Source organism: Penicillium griseofulvum, assembly GCF_001561935.1.
Source record: "Penicillium griseofulvum strain PG3 chromosome Unknown contig_14, whole genome shotgun sequence".
NCBI classification, from domain to species: Eukaryota; Fungi; Ascomycota; class Eurotiomycetes; order Eurotiales; family Aspergillaceae; genus Penicillium; species Penicillium griseofulvum.
In genome coordinates, this window is record NW_024467437.1 from 1 (window position 1) to 20,031 (window position 20,031).

Genomic DNA, 20,031 nt, shown 5'->3' on the forward strand with positions numbered 1-20,031 from the left:
CCAGCGAGCCCTACATGATTCCATAACCCTAATTACGCGGCCTGGCGCAACAGGCCTGGCATATGTTGTTTTCACGTCAGGATCGACAGGCAAACCCAAGGGTGTCATGGTGGAGCACCGGGGAATCGTCCGGCTGGTGAAGGGGAGCAATATTGTGCGTATGCTTCCACAGTCACCTTCCGTGGCTCATCTCTCAAACATCTCATTTGATGTCTCAGCGTGGGAGGTGTATGCGGCGCTGCTGAACGGCGGCACTGTGGTCTGTATCGACTACGCCACGATTTTGGACAGTCAACGGGTCGCTTCTATCCTCGGTCTGGAGAAGGTCCGCGTGGCCATGCTTTCACCCGCACTGCTGAAGCAATACCTGGGTGATATACCTGATACAATCAGCTCACTTGATGTGCTTTACGTTGCCGGGGATCGGTTTGATAGCCGCGACGCAATCGAAGCGCGAAGGCTCGTCCCAGGTGGCGTTTACAATGCCTACGGCCCAACGGAAAACGCCGTTATTAGCACCATTCACAACATCACTGAATGTGAGGAATTCACGAATGGAGTGCCGATCGGACATGCTGTCAGCAACTCTGGAGCTTACATCATGGACCCACGGCAACAACTCGTCCCGCCCGGGGTGATGGGAGAGTTGGTTGTCACAGGAGACGGTCTCGCTCGAGGATACACTGACCCGGCATTGGACAAGGATCGCTTTATAGATGTCATCATCGACGGCCAGGAAGTGAGGGCGTATCGCACAGGGGATCGCGCACGCTGCCGGCCGAAGGATTGTCAAATAGAGTTCTTCGGGCGCATGGACCGGCAGATCAAAATCCGCGGCCACCGGATTGAGTTGGCGGAGGTGGAGCATGCAATCCTCGGCCAGGAGTCGGTCCGCGACGTGGCCGTGGTGGCGATGAAGCAAGATGATGAGGAGTTTGAGATGGTCGCTTTTGTGGCGGCTCGGATACAAGATCAACTCATTGAGGACAGCATGCGAAACCTCCTCCAGACCTTGCTCCCCTCGTACATGGTGCCGGCCCGGATTGTGGTGCTGGAGCAACTACCAGTCAATCCCAATGGGAAGGTTGACCGCAAGGCACTTGGGAAGATGACACAGGTCACGCCGAGAAGCAAGCCCAAATTGGTCTATGTGGCCCCACGAAACGACCTAGAAGTGGCGTTGTGCCAGGAATTTGCGAACGTGTTGGGCGTGAATGTCGGGGTCACTGACAACTTCTTCCATCTTGGTGGGCACTCCTTGATGGTGACGAAGCTCGCGACGCGTATCAGCCGCCGTCTGGATGTCCCCTTATCTGTCAAAAATATCATCGACTTCCCCACTGTAGCAGAATGTGTCTGCCACATTACCTCTTCCGACGACCAGCGTAAGTTCCTTTCAGGTCCTAACCCTGAAATATCTCCAGCAACCACCTTGGAAGACGTGATCAACGACATTGATACTCTCGTCTCTCAACTACCTTCGCCCGACATCACGCAGTCTCACAACCGAGATCAACCTCCTCGGGCAATATTCTTGACTGGCGGCACAGGTTATCTTGGTACGACGCTGCTTCATCAATTACTGCAGGATGATCACGTTCGGATGGTTACTGTCCTCGTACGAGCGCCTTCTGTTGACCATGCTCGGCTCCGTATCATCAGCTCAGCAACGGTTGCAGGATGGTGGCAACACGAATATGAGGATCGTGTCAGATACTGGCTTGGTGACCTGCAACTGCCTCATCTTGGCTTGTCTGATTTACAATGGCTCGAGCTATCTGGAGCTGGTGGACCGAACACATCCATTGATGCCATTATACACAGCGGTGCAACGGTCAACTTCTACCACAGTTACGATATGCTCCGAGCCGTCAACATGATCTCCACCTATCAGCTTCTCGCTCTTGCCAGCAGTAGTCCGTCCTTAAAACAATTCGTTTATATCTCCACAGCTCCATGGGTTGATGTGGACCATTCAGACTTCGATACATCAGTGCTTCCACTTACGCTGAAAGTGTCAAATGGATATGTTTGGACCAAGCTTGCTGCAGAACGAATGTTGTTCCAGGCGGCTATGTCGGAACAACGCGCTAGCTATCACACTCTTATCCTCAAGGCTGGCTTTATCATTGGCAATGCTGAATCCGGCATAGCCAACGTGGACGACTTCCTCTGGCGTGTTGTTGCCGGCTGTGTATCTATCGGATGTTTCCCTGAGGAGCCGGATTCTAATTTGATTTATATATCCTCCCTCGACGGTCTCGCCACCGCTGTGACTCAGACCATATACAGCAGCGATCACACTGGTCTGTCAAAGTTGAGATCACCCACATTATCGACAAGGCAATTCTGGCAAGCAGTCAATGCTGCCCTTCCCAACCCGTTGGTCGCCAGACCTGTAAAGGAATGGCAAGCCGAGATCTATGCAAGGATTGAAGAACTAGGGTCGCAGCATCAAATTTCCCCTGTGCTTCATATGGTTGCCCGCAGCGATCAAATACTCGGTCAGGTCCCCCACTTGAGTGACTGCCAGTCATTGGATTATGAGTCTGGTCGTCAAGAAGATTTGCTAGCGGCTGTTACCAGGAGCGTGCTGTATCTGTTTGATATTGGATATTTTTCCAAACGGTGGACCACTCAATTGAGTGACCATGTTTTCAGTAGGGTGACTAATAATGTGGAATCCTGAGACGGTACATACCATCTCTCAAATGCTTTCATAAGATGGAAGAAGATCTTTGGCGGTAGCAATTCTTTCATATGTTTCATCAATTTGCATTCTCTTCTAGAGACTCACCAGCACGTTGCTGGCACAATATTTCTTGATAATACACCAGTATTTCTCTAGTCCTCTTCAAACCTACCCTAGTAGCAGTCTTCTGATATACTTTGCAAATGCATTAATATGAAAGCGCGTCTGAACACTGGTTTGGCGAAATGGGTCCACGTTTCTTTTCTACTCCGCAGATGGCTCATTTGATTTATGACTAACGCAGACTTCTGTTATCTTGTCTCTGTTTTCTCCGTCAATAAGAAGTATATTGTAGTCATCTTTATAAGATCAAACTTATGTCTCCTAGAGTACAAGAAGACCACCATAAAAGGTTCCATAACTACTTGATCACAATTAAGCTGTCTCACATAAATCCGAAATGATATCTTGGACCGGAGCCTCCTCGAGGTTGATTTTGATTTCCATTTAGCACATTTAAAAACGTACGCCAACCTTCGGCATATCATACACATATTCACTTAGTAGGGAAGCTGTGTGGAGACCACTAGGACTTTCTATGGAAAAAGAAATCGCTATGCAACGGTAGACGATATATCTCAAAATCCTGTCAGGCTATTCCTTGAATTCGAGGCACAGAGAGGAAGCTTACCCTGGTTCCCCCCTTCCAACACGTTTAGATTAACACACGATAACAATCTGTAGCCGATATACAACTAGTTCAAGACGTGGTTCAGTTATATATACGGGAGCCAAGAAGCGTTATTCTTGCCATTGTCTCCGCTAAGAACGATTTTGCAAACCAGATCGTCCTCCGTTTAGCGCGGGAAGCTGATCCCTCCGGTAACCGGACATTAGGCGTCATCTCTAAACCTAATACGCTAGTCCCAGGGTCTAAAAGCGAGGCTTCATTTGTATTGCTTACTAAGAATAAAGACGCAGAGTTCCGTCTTAGATAGCATATATTAATAAATATAGATTCGGAAAAAGGCTGTGATCCTCGTACAATACTAGATAAGCAACGGTCGTATCTTTTGCATATCAGTCAAGCGTTCCAGTCTCTAGGTCAAGGAAGCTGTGGATAGTACTTACAACGAACCCTTGTTCGGAGATACAAAGACGAATGATGGGTGCCAGAAGCGCGTCCGAGCCGTCATCCAGAATCTGAATCAGAAATTCACGGATAATATCTCTCATTTTGGCCATTTCCGTTGTGTCCTAGAAAGTGAAGATCCCAGTTCAGTTTCCAAACGTCAGGTGGTTTTCAAGAGAGAAGAATACATTCAGCATATTGGAGACCTTCTCGAGAAGACCAGAGGTCGAGAGTTACCTGGTACCTTCAGTCCTTTGATTGTTAAGGATCTATTCCAAGAACAATGCGGCCCCTGGAAAGATATCACACACAGCCATATTACTGCCGCCTGGACAGCCGCAAGAGAGTTTCTTCAATCCGCAGTTTTACATGTGGCAGATGAGGCTACCGCAAAGGCCTTATTGAAAATGGTAATTTTGCCGGCTCTCGAGAATCTACGATATGAATTGGAGAAGGGAACCGAAGACCTTCTTATGCCGCATCAACGAGGTCATCCCATCACCTACAATGATTACTTCACCGAAACACTCCAAAAAACACGTGCTGATCGGCAAAAAGAATCCTTTCGGAAAGCCCTACAATCGTACTTTAAAGTTGACACGCTTTCAACCTCTGAGCCTATGCCAGCTACCATCGATCTCCAAGAGCTTTTAAACTCTCTTGTCCAGACCACTATACCGGACATGACACGTTTTGCGTCTGAGGAAGCACTTGACTGTATGCTTGCCTACTACAAGGTACGTGTTACCGACCGCTTGATTCCTACTCATCTGATTAACATCTGTAATGCCAACAATAGGTCGCACTCAAGCGTTTCGTTGATGACATTGCCACTGAAGTAATCGAAGTAAAGCTTCTGGATTCAATTACTGCAATCTTTACACCCATAACCGCATTCGAGATGTCCAAAGATTTGATCAGACAAATTGCAGGTGAATCTGGGGAGAGCCAAAGCAGACGGGAACAATTAAACAAAAAGTTGTGGATCCTCAGGAAAGGTGCGGATACTTGCAAGAGATTCGTTGGCATCAGAGGCCTTGGTAAGAAAAGTCACCCCACATCCATACGGATATTAACGGAGTTTATAGAGTCGAGCAATGAATTGCAAGCTAGCTCACAAAACAATCGGGCTATAGTTGATGCTATTGATTCCGAACCAGTCGATGGACAGTCCATATCATCCAGCCAAGATCTACCAGAGCAACCTGCCCAAGATGAATATTATTTGGAGGATCCAATAGAGCCGGAGCAGCTCTTAGAAGCCCCTACTTCACTGAAGGGTGGCAATAGCAACAAAAAGAACAAAAAGGGAAGCCCTGGCTACAGATATATCGAACTCCCTGTTTACTCGTATACCCAAAAATGATAGGGGGTTAGGAGTGTGATTGAAATTCTTCTTGGTGGTGGGTTTAGGTCTTCGTGTGTATGATCTGATCTGTTAAGTAGGTAAAAAATTCAATACACTACCCGAACAGAGTGTAAATCGTGTAGGCGAACGTGTCATCTACTATAACTACTGCGTGGCATACCAGAGATCATCTGGATTTGATCGTCTTATGCACAGTATTTCATTGTTGTTAGAGAAGTTCATCCGTACGCCTTGATATGATATCCTGGATTTGGAAATGATAGTTTGTTGAGGGAGCTATTATTATATTAGTATGCCAAATATTTTACTACACCAGTGTTTAGGCAATAGAGCCAAAAATAAAAAAGCAATGCTTGGGGCGGAAGCTGATTTCGGTACCAACTATAAATGAAAAGTCAATCGGTAAGATATATGGGAGCTTCGATAGCACTTTTTTGACTTCATACCTTTCGGTGCTCTGGAAGACTGATGGGGCTGCCTACATACTGATTCTAATGTGTTAGAGCAAAAACCCAAAAGCACCGATAAGGTATAAGAATGATCACCCCCTCCCTACAGAAAGATACCTTCCTAGACAAGACCATACTCTCTCCATCTTACTACCATATTCGATAGGACTCAAAACCCTAATTAGCTGATTAGGTGAAGCTTGATTTTTAAAACTTGCGAATTTGAACTGGGCCTATAACATGACGCCCGTGCTTTACCCTGAAAATGGACGGCATCCCACATATCCTGTGATACGTGTTCTACAGATAGGACACACCTTCGATGTGTCAAGATTTCCTGCGCATGAATTACAAAACAAGTGCCCACATAAAAGAGTCCTCCAGATATCTGGCTGGATATAGCAGATCTTGCATTCTAAAACAAGCCTGTCCCTTTCTCGGGAAAGTTGGTCTTCCATCTTTTGGCACTCCTCCCTCCCCCGGTGAACTTCCTCCTCCACTTTTTGGCGCTCCTCTCTTTCTTGGCGAAGTTCCTCCTGGAGCGCCCGGTTTTGGTCTCGTAACCGTTGGATTTCATCGTCAACTGCATTTCGGACATTCTTGAAAACATTGTCCTGGTCTATTGTTAGTAAGGGAAAAGGAGAGCCTTGTGAGGGACTGGTACCAAAATAGACGACTCTGTTTCAGTTCTTTTGCGCTTGCGTGATGACGGAATAATGGGTGCATCATCAATTGCTTCACCGAGCATGCTCTCAAACTCTTGGTATCTATAATCACGCCGAGGGTACCTTTGAGGACGCGACATAGTTGGCTCAAGGTTTGGCGATTCCTCGTCATCAGGTATAATAATCGTGTTGGAATAGCTTGCCATAGTGCCAGCAGGGGAAGTACCACTGATATGACTTGGCCGGATGAGAGGGGAAGAGAAAACCGTAGCATAACACCGGCTAGGGGAGGCCCTTTATATGCCAGAGAACTCACAACGCTGACGTCACCCTAAAGGATAATTGGGCTAACGGTGTATGGCTAGGCCACAGTGTTGTACCGCATATGGGTAGGTGCAGATATGCGGTACTCTCGAAATGGTGCACGCAGTTGACATAATGTTATGAGTCAATTAGACAAGTAGGCTAGTCAAGTGTGGGGTAGTCCCGAGAATGGGGCCTCAAAAATGGAGACGATTGGCACATTGGTCCTATCTCCAACTGGAGATTGTTGTCCTATGTCGCCATCTTCAGCCACGGGGTTAAGGCGAGAATTCTAGGCCTAGGCTCACTCTCAGAGGGCAAAAGCTGGTCAATATGACGTCCTTGCTGCAGGACACCTGTCTAGCTTGAATTATGGGAATCGATGCATATACACAGATGTACGACACTGTCTGGCAGCCTTCAGAGGGGTCATTGTCTTAAAGGATAGAGTAACATTGTGTTCGTCCGAAATGATGCGAATATCGTTAGCCAACACCCTCACAGGGCTCGCCTCCCCCACGGTTGAAACGCTGATGGAGGATAGAGAGTGCAGACTTTGTCGACAACGTACAGATAGCCACAAGCACATGGATACTATACTCAAATAGGCATATAAACCTTAAATGGTAAATGAAAATACGTCTGCTAGGAGCTGTTATCGGCAGGGTCGACTGTGCTTGCAAAGACGCTCCTTTTTCTGAGAGTTGTTGGATTTTGGTAGAAAAGTCTTGAAATTACGCTTAGCTGGGATCCCCATGGATAACATGTGGACTCTAAAAAAAACAATGGAACCCAGAAAAAACCAAGTACTTGCATAGATGGTAATCGGGCTGTGTTTTGTATTTCAGACAAAGGTTTTTACACCAGAATGGTAAAATGTTACTCTAGCGTTGCCAACTACATCCGAGTGTTCGTCTCCTAGGATAGGATGTTGAATACGTAGATTGACGAGACCCATAGGTAGGGAAGTATGGTCAAATGATTCGGCTATGAGATTTCGGAGATCACGTGTTCAAACAAAGCCCTAGTTAATACTAAATAACAGGATGATTATAGTCGGCTACTATCTTCTGTATTACTTTCCTGCAATAGACCGCCATTCTCCGTGGAGTAAAACTTCCTAGGAGTTAAAGACTAAACTCCTTCAATCCTGGTGGACGGGAATTGAAGATCGACAATGTTAACTAAGCCTGTCATTTCATTGGCTACGAGCCTATAAAGCTCTGTACTGATATTTCCTTCTGCACAAACTAAAGTGGAATCAATTTCAGCACCAATAGATAGGGGCTTTCCACACTAAACGGCAATCAATCCTCTGTACCTCACTACATACATTCGCCTGCAGCCACGCTAACTGATGTTGAATTCAAGGAAAATTCGAACTGTAAACATCCTATTCGTCTAACATCATGGGATCGAAATCTTCTAGGAATAAGCAAGTAATAATCCAGGACATGAACGAAATACGTAGGTTGTTGTAAATAGTCTACCGCATCCACGCCAGTTATTACGTATGGTCTGGAAACTGCCAGGAAGCGATAGATACTTCCAACTAATTTCTCCTGGTGAAATTGAGGAACCAGAATATGGAATTTTCAATCAGAACGGGCGATTCTGCTTATATAACAAAGGATCCTCAGGGCAGGCTTCTAAGAAATGAGCATTTGTGTACAAAATCTCTTGTTCCGAGACATCTTCCTTTGTGACCTCTCTGTATGCTAGGTCAGATAGCCCAGCAGCCGATTTTTGTATATCCACGTCATCTAGTGATTTAAATCTGCAGAGCACAAGATGTGGCCTACGCCCTCGATAAGAAAAGTCTCCATAAGCAAGAACTTGTAGATTTGGTAACCCCTCTGGCCCAAAAGCCCAACTCGCAAGTTCATGTATCTCCGGAAGCATAGCAGAGAATTTAGACTCCGATTGATCGTCTAATCCTTCACGATACCCTTCAAATGCTAGCCACCCGAAGGCTCTAACATGCAGAAGTCGGAGGTGGGGGCAGGTTCTCGGAAGAGAAAGAAGAGCGCGCTTGTTCATGTTAGTAGAAAGCTTTTTTTACCAAAATGCAAAATGAGTAATCCATGCTTACCAGGTCTTCCGGAGAATAGCAAAGCCCCAAACAAATGAGATTCGGTGTTTCTCTTAAGAGTTGGGTAAACAAGGGGGATTGGAACCTCAATGGTCGCTGGGTTGGATTTCGCCGAGGGGTTATCTGTGGGGCATGACACAGAAGCCGTCTCAACGAAGATTTGTGATTAGATATTGAACTTAGGAGACTGTTTTCAAAGACGCCAAGGAATGACAGGAACAAATCTTGGAGCCCTTCGAAAGATATGAGAAAGTTTGCAATAGATTCCATGCCCCCGGACTCTACCGACATGCCATTATCAAGATATTCAAAGGACTTGAGTCTCATTGAGTGTGGCAACACGTCGTCTGATCCGAGCGCTTTGAGTAAGCCAGCTGATTCTTCACAGTTTCTCAAAGCTAGCGAATGCAGGCAATTCAAAGAGAAAACGGATGGCATGATATCACAGCCATTTTCTAAGGAAACCGCGCTCAGAGTTAAATTCTTCAGTGACGGAAACAATTGTTGCATTTTCCCTGGAGGAAGCGCCAGCATTTGATGAAGCAGTTTGTTTTGTCCCGGAACTCTGCTTCGCAGTCCTCCATGGCCAACTTCGTCAATCTCGATTTCCTCTAATGCCGAAGCATTGTTTTGGAATAATTCTCCAAGGGAGTATTCCGGGTCCTGAAAAAAGGTAGACGTAACCAAGCGAAGGCGCCGAAGTCTCTTGAGTCCGTACAAATCGTATATATTTAAATAATCTAGGCCTAGACAAGTCGTGTCGGTGATGACCTCTAGATGAGCGATTTGTGGCTGTTTCGTGCTGAGGTATTCGATTACGGCTCCGGGAACACAGGTACCGAGATTCCAGCTATTGCTTGGTATTAGGATCGCATGAGCTTAGTTGCAATTAAGGAACTCGTACCTGAACCTTTCCAACCTACCTTCTGGAATCAAATCCAGAAGTTGCTGGATTCTTGACTCTAAAATCTGCATAAACTGCTCATGTGGCGGCCATTCCTGCCACGTGAAGCCATCCGAGCGTCCCTCAGGAGAGTCAACATGAGGATGATCGACCAAAGAGACATCAGAGCGATCGTTGGGCCGCTCTGTTAGATGAGATTTGTCGCCTGGCTGATTCTCCTGGTCCTCGTCATAAAGTGTACTTCCGTTTGCATCTTCACCAACAGTAAGCCTTTGAGGGGAGTCTCGATATTCTAAGTCATTTTCGTCGCTGGGGGAGTCATATTCGACATCGGAGCCATCATCAGAATCATCGGAGTCATCAGAGTCATCAGAGTCATCAGAGTCATGGTCATGACAGCGATGGCGAAGCAATTGACGAAACTCCGCGATCAGAATAATCTCCCTTGTAAATTTAAGATATCGAGAACCCCGCTCCAAAAGAGGTCCAACGTTCAAGTCACTCAGATTATCCTCGTTTCTCGAAAGAAGAATGATTGATCGGTAAAGTCGTGGTATAGTCGCCGAGTGCAAGGCTTTTGAGGCTAAGCAAAGGTTTTTCAGATCTTCCTTTCTGTAGCACTAAGTAAGTTAGCCTAGTGTCATGAAGTCGAGCTATACAGGCACAAACGTATTCCAAAATCATGGACAATATTTCCAGTGGCAAGGCATGGAGCATATTGGCAGGCCAACAGGAGATCGAGATAAATCTGGAATATGCTGGAAGACGTTCTCACTATGCAGAGCCGAAACAAGTGACTATATTCAATGATCGGGAATCGAGTTGGAGTTGGTAATGGATCTCTGTGGAACTCATCTGGGGCGTGATTAGAGTCTGGCACATGACAGCGCTAATCAGCCCGACGAATTTCCCATTCAAGTCTTCTGCATTTATCCTGGATCATCGCAAAGGTTGCGCCACGAGCTAATGTCGCCCTATCACAAACGCATGACTCGTTGGCCAGGCCCAAACCAAACTTTCTTCGAGATATCGGGACAAGGGTGGGTCTCCAAAACCGAAAGGGAGAGTCACCGTACTCCAAAAGCCATGTGTGTGCGAGACCTCGCGCCGTGTCCAGTACCGCCCATAGGAATTAGGAAGCCGCAAGCAAGACCTTGTGGTCCGGACTAGGATAAGGATGGCTCTTGGGTTTTAACCCTGGTGGGTAGTTAGACCGTCGATCGCGAACTTGCCGTGATGGCCTATGAGCGAAGGCCGCGAAGTTTGGAATACCTATGGACGCTAATTGGCTTATAGATAAGTTGGGAAAAGAATAACTCGCGCCAACAACCAGAAATCAAAGATATACGGTATCAGCAACCAACAGTTTCCACTTATCCCTGTTCACCGAAGCAAAACATCCCCCTAGCCTCCTAATGCTCTAGAGATCCGTGCTATCACCTCCGACGCTTCAAGTCTACCGGGCGGCGGTCGGCAACAGAAGGCAAAAAGCCTTGCGATAGGCCAAAGACCGTTCGTTATCCTCGAACCGGCCACATGACGGTCCGACCATGCCGGTACCCCTAGCGTGAGGCACGTTAGTGATTCCAAATTCACATAGTGCAAACTGCGGGGTTGTGATATTCTTGCATACGTGTGGGGGCCATTTTTCTCGGCCGCGCGGAGGCTGATATTACTGTCACATGATTGGTTACTCATGCAGACACCCCTGACCCAGTAGGGATATTGTACTTTGGGACATCCAAAAGTACAAGAAGTTTCATGGGTCCCGTTGGAGGTTACATCATCGTTTTAATAAGAGTTTGGCCGAGAATTTTCATGGATCCTTAGGCAGCAGGAAGCGAGATGCCTTGAAATAATATTTACGAGGGATAAAGTACTACAAGTCCCCTCATCTTTTGCCACAGCCTCTGATCCTGTATTTGAAACCATTAGATTGTCTAGTTTGTCTAGAGGCAGGGGTCTAGGGACGCTGGGGGGAAATTAGGTGAAGCTAGCCTCATACAGAAATGGATTTAAAGATCAAAATTGAAGTTGAAATTGATCTTTTGAGAATATTTCGAAATAGGTGCTCGGAAGTTTGGCTCAGGCGCCATTAGCACGTGCCTAGAGTGGTGATCCGGAGTCGATCTAAATTTGTACAAAAGTCCGTATCACAGGCCTATGTTGGGCGCTAATTTGCTTTTGTCAGTCAAGGTTGCCGCCGGAGGACCTATCGCAAAATTGGGTTTTTGAGCGATCCTAATTGGTATGGCCTTACTGTGCACAGAAAGCCTGTGCCGCCGGAGGCGAAAGAAATCAAAGTACATCATGGTCATTTGTCAGAACGAGAGATAGCCGTATAGACTAAGAATGTCGCCTATAGTGCATTTTTGGTCTAGCGGTATTATGCCCCATATTCTGTCCGACACATTGCTTCCACCGAAAACCCCGCTTATCAAACCTTCAAGCCCGAAGTACAACCTTCTCTAAACTCTAAATCACCAGATCGACAGTTAGCTTACCAACAGCGGACATTAGTTATAAATTTCACCTGGGAAAAAGCAGTACTAAGTCGATAGTAATTTTCGGACTCCACGAGATCGCCGTCTGTAATGGACCAGATCCAACGATCCGTTGATTAACCGAAACACGACCAATCAGAAAGCAGCTCTGTTCCCCACTTCATACATTCGCCTACAGCCTATCTCCGCCAATTGATCACACTAACTAGGAGCACAGTCAATTTTTATGGCAGGGTACTTTGTCAATATCTACCGGTCTAGGGTAAAGCCAATCTTTTTCATTTGACTTTGTGATATAGAGCCCCCGAGGCGGTAGGGCTACTGCGGCTGCCTACTTTCTACAGAGGAGACTAGCATATTGAACTTCCTGAAAATCGTACTCTTCTTCTTAATTCTTATTACAGTCGTCCTTTCGAGTTGGCAATATAAACTATATTGTGAATCTCCTAGCTAAAATTATTATCTAGGTATTCGAATCACTTAATGATATCGACGATACGTTATATTTCGCGAGATATTGCAAGTATCTTTATTACGTTTTCGACCCAATAAGCGTCCGATTGAAGATATTCAGATCTATTATTATACGTTGTATAGATCGAGTTTATTCTAGTAGTAAGTTGACAAGATAACAGGCACGGGCTTCCTATCACGAATATGACTGTGAGCTAAGTCAACGAGTGAATTTGTACGGGCAATTTTCTTACGACTTTTATAAGTTATTGCCTATTCCGCAAAATCCTATATATCGCCAGTCGCTAGCTTCTAGGTTCCTAAACCCGTCTGGCAGCGGCGATAATGTCCCCGCTAAGATTATCTAGGATATAGTCTGCAGGTGGCACGGGATATATATTCTATATAGCCTTTATTGCGACTCCGCTATCAACAAAGCCTACCTTAGTTCCGCTTTTCCCTCAGAGGTCCTTGCGGATAAGATAAATGACGAAATAGCTAGCGAATCGGCTCTTCCGCCTCTATCTAGTCCTATTAGCGCTAGTGTTAAGGAAATAAGCATAAAACAGAGGTAACAGTCCTATCAAAGATTATACAAAGCCGTAATAATATATTGGAATTCAGTAGAATCGCTCTAGCTAGTCAGAACCTAAGTCTTTCCGAATGCGCGGGAATTCGATAAGACATTCGAGCGCACCTAGGATATATAGGATAACAATCCTACGAGGTCCGTATCAGATAAAATTAACATTATCGAAGTGGTGGATTTTGTGTAGGGTTTCCTCGGACGGAAAGCATTCCAGTTATCTAGTATTCTAGATTGGCTAGAAGGCCAAGATGAAGATATATTAAGCAGATATCTTCAAGTTAACGAGAGGGAAGTCGACAATTAGGGATTTTTTGTAAGGGACATTTTTTAGTATTTAAGACTAGTTTATATTATTGAGCTGCTTTTGTGGATATAGAACTCCTTAAGATAGAATTTTAACCGGCCTAGGTTTCTGCAACGTTTAGGACTATTTGATATCCGGGAAGGAATTCACGAAGACCCTAGTGGCTGGTCGCGTGCTAATAATTAGGTTCCCATAACTATCGTAGTAAAGGATATCGAAAGCTTATTCGCGTATAGGGATAATGTGGCGATTTTAGTCTCGCAATAGTATAGGTCTAACCGATGGCTATTGGATATAAGAGCTCGAGTCTTTTTTCGAGGCCTAATAACCAAAGAGCTCTTTATACAGATGATACGCAACAAACTGCCAGATTAACTTTGTGTTATTGAAGCTTATTAAACTTGTACGTACGACGTGATTTTATGTCTTTCTTCTCTCAACTACTTAAGCTTAATTACTTGTAAGGCATAGATTTGCCCAGGATTCTTGCTAGACTACCTCCTATACATACATTTTATGTTTCCTTAACTGCTAGATTGCTTCTTTGCTAGATTGATTGTTTGACAGATTGAGCCTTTGTTCAGATGGTTTTAGTAGGGTATATAAACCCTACTTCTCTCACTTCTAATCCATTATGATTATTCTTCTGCTTTCTCCTATAGATAGTAGTAGTCCTCTAACAATTCTTAGATAGGTCGGTATATACCGTAGTCTCTGTCTAGATAGGAGATAGGTATTGCTTAAGGTGGTATCCGGGTAGAGCCCTTCGGAAAAAAAGCATTTCTGCACTCTCTTAAGTACCCGGGGGCACCTATATTGGTCGCAAATAGCGCAGGAATATCCATAAGGGACTAAGCCCTTATCTATTCTCACGGTACACAGGATTTGATACCAATAGAACATTTAATAACCTTTAAAATGATATATATACCAATTAGAGGCACAATAAGCTTAGCACCCTCGGGTACCTAAATCCGGGATTTGCGTAAAATATAATTTACATCCAAGCTCGAGGTAGGTATTACCTCTTCTTATAAAAGATAACCTTATATTAAGAATAGGTAGAAATTGCACCTAATCTTTAGAGATATAAGATAGCTATATCTTTATCCCTATACCTACTATCTATAAAGACTCTTTTCTACCTATTGTTTTATATAACTCCGCTATAAATTGAGCCTCTTATATATTCGCGTATTATTGTTTTCCTACTCGCGGTCAGCTCGGTCGGAAGCGCCCAAAATGTCTAAGTCGACCCAGACTAATGAATTCTCTCTGTCATATATCATTCCTTCCACATATACCAGATAGTTCTACCCTTTCTTCCATCTTCATAGTTCATACAACTGACAATATTGTACTACTAAGCAAGCTCAGCTACAGTATTAGTTTTAGCTATACGTGGTTCCAAAATGTGACATATAGGGCCCTTTTACGGGTAGATTGTACGAGCGCTTAAAAATAGTGTGATCTTTATACCCACAGTCTCCGCTCGCCCGGGTCAAGCATTAGCGCGAGACCAGTGCCTTTAACAGCGAGCAATTAGAACCTATCACTACGTATGCACGGACACTTGGCTTGCGCCGCGCTGTTGATTCCCCTGTATTTATAGGAGTGAGATGTGCCACGCTCTTTGCGAAAACTTTTTCATCATAACACGAAAGCGGTAGATGCTTAACATCTCGAATAAACCACCACCCAACAAACAACTAGCGTATAAAGAGAAATAAAGAGGGGGGGAGGGATTTGCTTTGTACGAACTCCAATATTCCAATCTGCAATTCGGTCCAACCGTGAGAGATCTAATAAGTCACGCGCAGCTCCATTTTCGCCCCAATTCTGCTGAACCCAGTCTCGATTCAATATGTCCAGATCCAACCCCGGACATTTTGAATTATGGGATACCGCTGGAGCTGTTAAGAATGTCGCAATGGGTCAAGCCCAGTTCCTTGATTTCCGAGAAAAAGACGCTATTGGGACCAAAGATCTTGGGTCATGCTCTGTCGTGGTCATTGCATCTGCGTATGGTGCAATACTCGCACACATTCCTCCACAACCACAAGCAACAATTAACCCAACAAGTGGTGATGCCAATGTCCAACTTATGATGAACCAGGTCGGCACGCTATATCGGGATAAACGACAATTTTTTCCTTCTGCCGAAACGATCGTTATATGTGCAGTGTTCCGAGGACAAGTTGCACTGCCAAGCCAGCTCGATATCATGCAAATGAGTCTAATAGGACTTGGGCTGACCACTAAAATAATTTCCTACGAGGTGCCCGGAAACTCTACAATTGTGGGGAAGGGGACAGTAATTGTGATTAAAAAGCGTGATTATGTGAAGCCAAAGATCCTGGTGGAGGATCGTCACGTGAATATATGATATGCCAACCCAAACAAATGAGATGCAAATAGATTTTTACCTATATGAAACTAAATAACTTCATTCGAGTGTCATACTACTAAATAAAATTAGCGGATATGGTCAGTATCCAATGAAATATTGCGTGGCCGATCGTCGCAATTTGTGCGGAGTTTATGGGTCCTAAGTGTGAGGCTTGGCAGGTGGCAAGAGGAAGGCGGTGTGCAGAGCGAGTGGAATGCTTCCACCCCCTTCGTCAACCAGTCCATTCTCTGTTATATCGCTCTTCAAAGGCTACTCACTCCCTGCACCCAAGTATTCGACCATGTCTGCTCATCAAACCCCTGGAAACATCAGTCGGTTGGGAACCCCCCCTTCGATCCCAGCAAATACCCTTTTGTTAGTTTACCAGGTACCCGAGCTTAGCGAGCAACAGTTGCGAGAATTTCTTGATCGCAGTGTCCGTGATGGTTGTGATATCCGTCATTTCTACGAGGTTATGATTGATGCTATCAGGTCAAACAAGGTATATCTCGTGAAGGAGCTACTCCGATGTAATATACCTATATCGTCATTCTATGTACTCGAAGCTGTCAGGGGAAAGGCGAAAGATATCCTGACAGCATTCTTCGATAACGGCTGGGATATTAACGCGCCAATGGGTGGCATGGACCCCCCCATTCTTGCGTGAGAAAACCTGTCTTCTTCCAAAAGTTCCCTGCTAAATAAAATTTGTTTCATTTTAGCAACGCTCTCGAGGACCTGGATATGACAACATGGCTCCTTGATCGTGGCGCAGATCCGAATACGCGATGTCATATCGATATTACCCCGCTCTCCTATGCCGTCAAATATGCCGATTTGCCAATCATTGATCTTCTCCTACGCCGTGGTGGTGATGTCAGAATAGGCCAGCTTGTGCATAATGCGATTTATAGAGAGTCCGACACCCTCCAAGTTGTTGAAATCCTCATTGATCGGGGTGCTTCTCTTGATTCCCTTATGTACCAAGACCATCAATATTCTTGGAACATGTTTCCCTTTATGAGGGAAACTCCCCTACACACGGCAGTGGCTCTCAAAAGACATGACGTTATTCGTTATCTGATTCACAAAGGAGCAAACGTGAACATTGAAAACTACAGGGGCCAAACAGTCATGCAATCTGCAGGTGAAGACACCAAAAGAGTGATTATGCAAGAGATTCAGAAGAGCAGCACGTTACACGCATCTTTGTGATACGTTTTTCCTTTAAGCAAACATTGATCACACGTTGGAATTGGACGTTTCTAGCTCGGGACAAGCTAATTTGTATTTGGTATAGTCGTTGATCTCAATTTCCAAGAATAGACCTCGTATTTCACATGAAAATGCCATACACGTTGTAATTCTGTGCCATCCTGTCCACCCCAAATAGGAGGCCTTTTAGTCAGTCGTTAAAGGCATATAGCTCGATGTCGACGACCACACACGTCGGTAAACGGCCCAGTGCCTTTCTTTCAGTGCTTGCACCCCTCCACGTCATCTCAAAACAATCTCGGCCACCAGGGCCTCAAGTTAACTGTATTTCCCATTTTCACGTGTAGGTCGGCTTCCACTGTATTCCGTGTACGAATCCTCTGTCCAGGTGTGAGTCGTTGGAGGATCTATACCGCTGTGCACCTGACCACCATTCTCTGTAGAATAAAACTTTACAGGAGGTGAAGCTTGAGTACAGCCTCCTTCAATGCTGGCTGATGGGAATTGAAGATCGACAATGTTCACCAATCCTGTCATTTCATGGGCTACGAGCCCAGAAAGTTCTGTGACGATACTTCCTTCTGCGCAGACTGAAGTGGCAAACATCAATTTCAAACCTCAAAAAGGGAGGCTTTCCACTGACCAGCAATCAACCCCTTTCTTTTATCTTTAAAAAAGTCATTAGGGATAGCATCCTTCGCATTCACAGCGGAATGGAGCCTGAAAATTCTCCCGTGCTTGCTATTCCACATTTCGTGAGTGTCCTGAGCAGGTCGGGCGGATGGTATATGTAGCGCGAAACGAAGCTTCTAGTGTGTTGTTAGCACAGATCAATGTCAAACTATCATGGTTTCGACATACATAAGCCCCATTGTCCTTCCGAAGAAGCTCATCCATCCAGTCGTATATCCAGTCGAGGTTTGCTTATCTTTCGTAAGAATCTGAAAAAAGTTCAAATATCGGGGGATAACTTACACTCATCATCAACCTCCCACACAATGAATATATCGCAATTTGTGTGGTGATAAATATTACTCTCCACTGAGAGCCTAATATAGGATAGCAATGAAGCAATTCCAATGCCAGTGCCAATGAAAAGAACCCGGTTATAACCTGCGATTCCCTCTGGACGACCGTACGGTCCATCCAACCAAGTCAAGAACTCGCTTCTCGGATGATCCATCAGACTTTGCGCGAGGCCCATTTCCTTACGCGCCAGCAGCGTGATACTTGTGGCGTTTCCATTTATATCGTTGTCCCACCAAGATATCGGGAAGGAATATGTCTGGATAGCAGAGCGCAAGCTGACACCAGGCATCCATATGTATACGATCATTCCAGGTTGAACCCGGAATGGTCGGTTGATTGGGATCACGACTCGAACGGCACCAGCATGTTTAATCCGAATGATGACTGCACGAGATGCGACTTTCCCGTACTTGACATTCCGAATGAGAAGCAATACCCACCGGAGTACAAAGAGGAGAAGAATAGCGACGCTAGAAACCAGAACTCCTAATTGTGGGAAGTTCTTAGATTGTATCAGGTGGCACAAAACAGTTACGCCAACAAGAACGGCAGCAATTCCGTGAACTTTAGATAGAGTCTCTATCGCAAATCTGCGAAGAAGATGTGTGATTATAGCAAGTGCAATGCCGGAAAATGCCTTTATAGTGGATATCAGTACGATTTAGAAAGATGAATTGAATCTTCTTACCAGTAGCCCATAAATTTGCAGATTCCGCTTTAGGTGCCACCCAGCTTGGTGTATTGCAACGGACATGTGAAGAGCGACTTGCAGAGTGGACATTATTCCCAACGTTCCATGTATACTCCTGAATGTTTGAATTGAAAATCCAAAGATGTCGGCGAGAAAATTCAATCGGTCACTCATAAGAAGGGGGAACAAGTTTATAACGGCCATATACCCTGACCGAATTCTGATATCAGTGAGGTTATGCGTTTGTATAATCGTGCTGACGATATTACCAGGCCAATAAATAAGCTGTAAGAGTAGCCAGGCTCTTGATCGTCTTCTTAGAATGGGCGGATAGACGAGATACTTCAAGATGATCACGGTTACCCATTGCGTTGGGACGGCTAGCGAAGTTCGCACAAAGTTAAAGGCGCGACTTGTATTGGTCCATAAGAAGAGCAAGAGCAATAACCCCCCAATTATGATAGCATACAGAGTGGAGGGATCAGTGATCCACATTCTGTAAGACAATTATCTGAAGGTGTGAGCAATGTCTTGTCTAGTTGCAGAAATTGGTATTGGGATTCTTATAGATGTGCGAGCGTGCAGATTGGTGGACCATCAACCAAAAATAGCCAAGTATGTACGTCACCCGTGGGCGATACGACAAAGAATAGTTATTTTTAGAAGACACCCAAAGTATATAATGTACAAATCGCCACTGGAGACTTTTGATTTTATCAAGTCTACTCTACACAATGCCGCAACTTACGGATCGCTCCGGTGAAAGCCGCCGCCGAAAAACATGCTTTAGAAAGATTCGTCAGCTCTGCGCTCTGTGTCGAATGAGAGCAATAGTGGTGTTGGTTGATGAATCCGATAAACATTGGATATTCAAAACGCATGATGATATTCCGGGTTTAGAACAGGTAGGATTTATACTCTTCATCCCTGAGTCCATCAATTGACTTTTATAGCAGGCCATACAGCATCCCCAGACTCACACCTACGATGATTTTGAGCCTTTACCTCCTTCCAGCCGGCGGGTTCCAACTACGCAGCCATCTCAACGCCAGATTACCATGCTAGCACCGCCAAGCTTCCGTCGTGATTAAGGTGGGGCTGCCGTGGGCGAGTCGCCCCAAAGACTACCTCCTGGGCCTTGGCGCTATTGTATAAAGGACACTTATTCCTCATTATTTATTCTGTATAATACCATTTGATCAAATTGAATCACATTCAAGTCTATACCCTTGTACGTAATGGATATCAACC

General features: G+C 45.2%; 4 protein-coding genes across 4 annotated transcripts; 2 read left to right on the forward strand and 2 right to left on the reverse strand.

Moving 5' to 3' along the window:
* Positions 1-106: 106 nt before the first annotated feature.
* On the forward strand, positions 107-5,190 carry PGRI_093150 (Male sterility, NAD-binding; the record flags this gene model as incomplete). Its single annotated transcript, XM_040797028.1, has 5 exons — positions 107-2,660; positions 3,437-3,645; positions 3,797-4,561; positions 4,624-4,864; positions 4,913-5,190. The coding sequence occupies 5 exons, from the start codon at positions 107-109 to the stop codon at positions 5,188-5,190; spliced, it is 4,047 nt and encodes a 1,348-aa protein (XP_040649839.1).
* Positions 5,191-9,517: 4,327 nt separating this feature from the next.
* Positions 9,518-10,323, reverse strand: PGRI_093160 (uncharacterized protein; the record flags this gene model as incomplete). The annotated part of the gene is made up of 3 exons (XM_040797029.1): positions 9,518-9,552; positions 9,626-10,226; positions 10,276-10,323. 3 exons carry the CDS (start codon positions 10,321-10,323, stop codon positions 9,518-9,520), a joined length of 684 nt encoding a protein of 227 aa, XP_040649840.1.
* Positions 10,324-16,146: 5,823 nt separating this feature from the next.
* Positions 16,147-17,060, forward strand: PGRI_093170 (ankyrin repeat domain-containing protein; the record flags this gene model as incomplete). Its single annotated transcript, XM_040797030.1, has 2 exons — positions 16,147-16,508; positions 16,568-17,060. The coding sequence occupies 2 exons, from the start codon at positions 16,147-16,149 to the stop codon at positions 17,058-17,060; spliced, it is 855 nt and encodes a 284-aa protein (XP_040649841.1).
* A 318-nt stretch (positions 17,061-17,378) lies between these two features.
* PGRI_093180 (NADPH oxidase family protein) lies at positions 17,379-18,843 on the reverse strand (the record flags this gene model as incomplete). The annotated part of the gene is made up of 5 exons (XM_040797031.1): positions 17,379-17,650; positions 17,704-17,869; positions 17,922-17,983; positions 18,036-18,726; positions 18,778-18,843. The coding sequence occupies 5 exons, from the start codon at positions 18,841-18,843 to the stop codon at positions 17,379-17,381; spliced, it is 1,257 nt and encodes a 418-aa protein (XP_040649842.1).
* Positions 18,844-20,031: the final 1,188 nt, after the last annotated feature.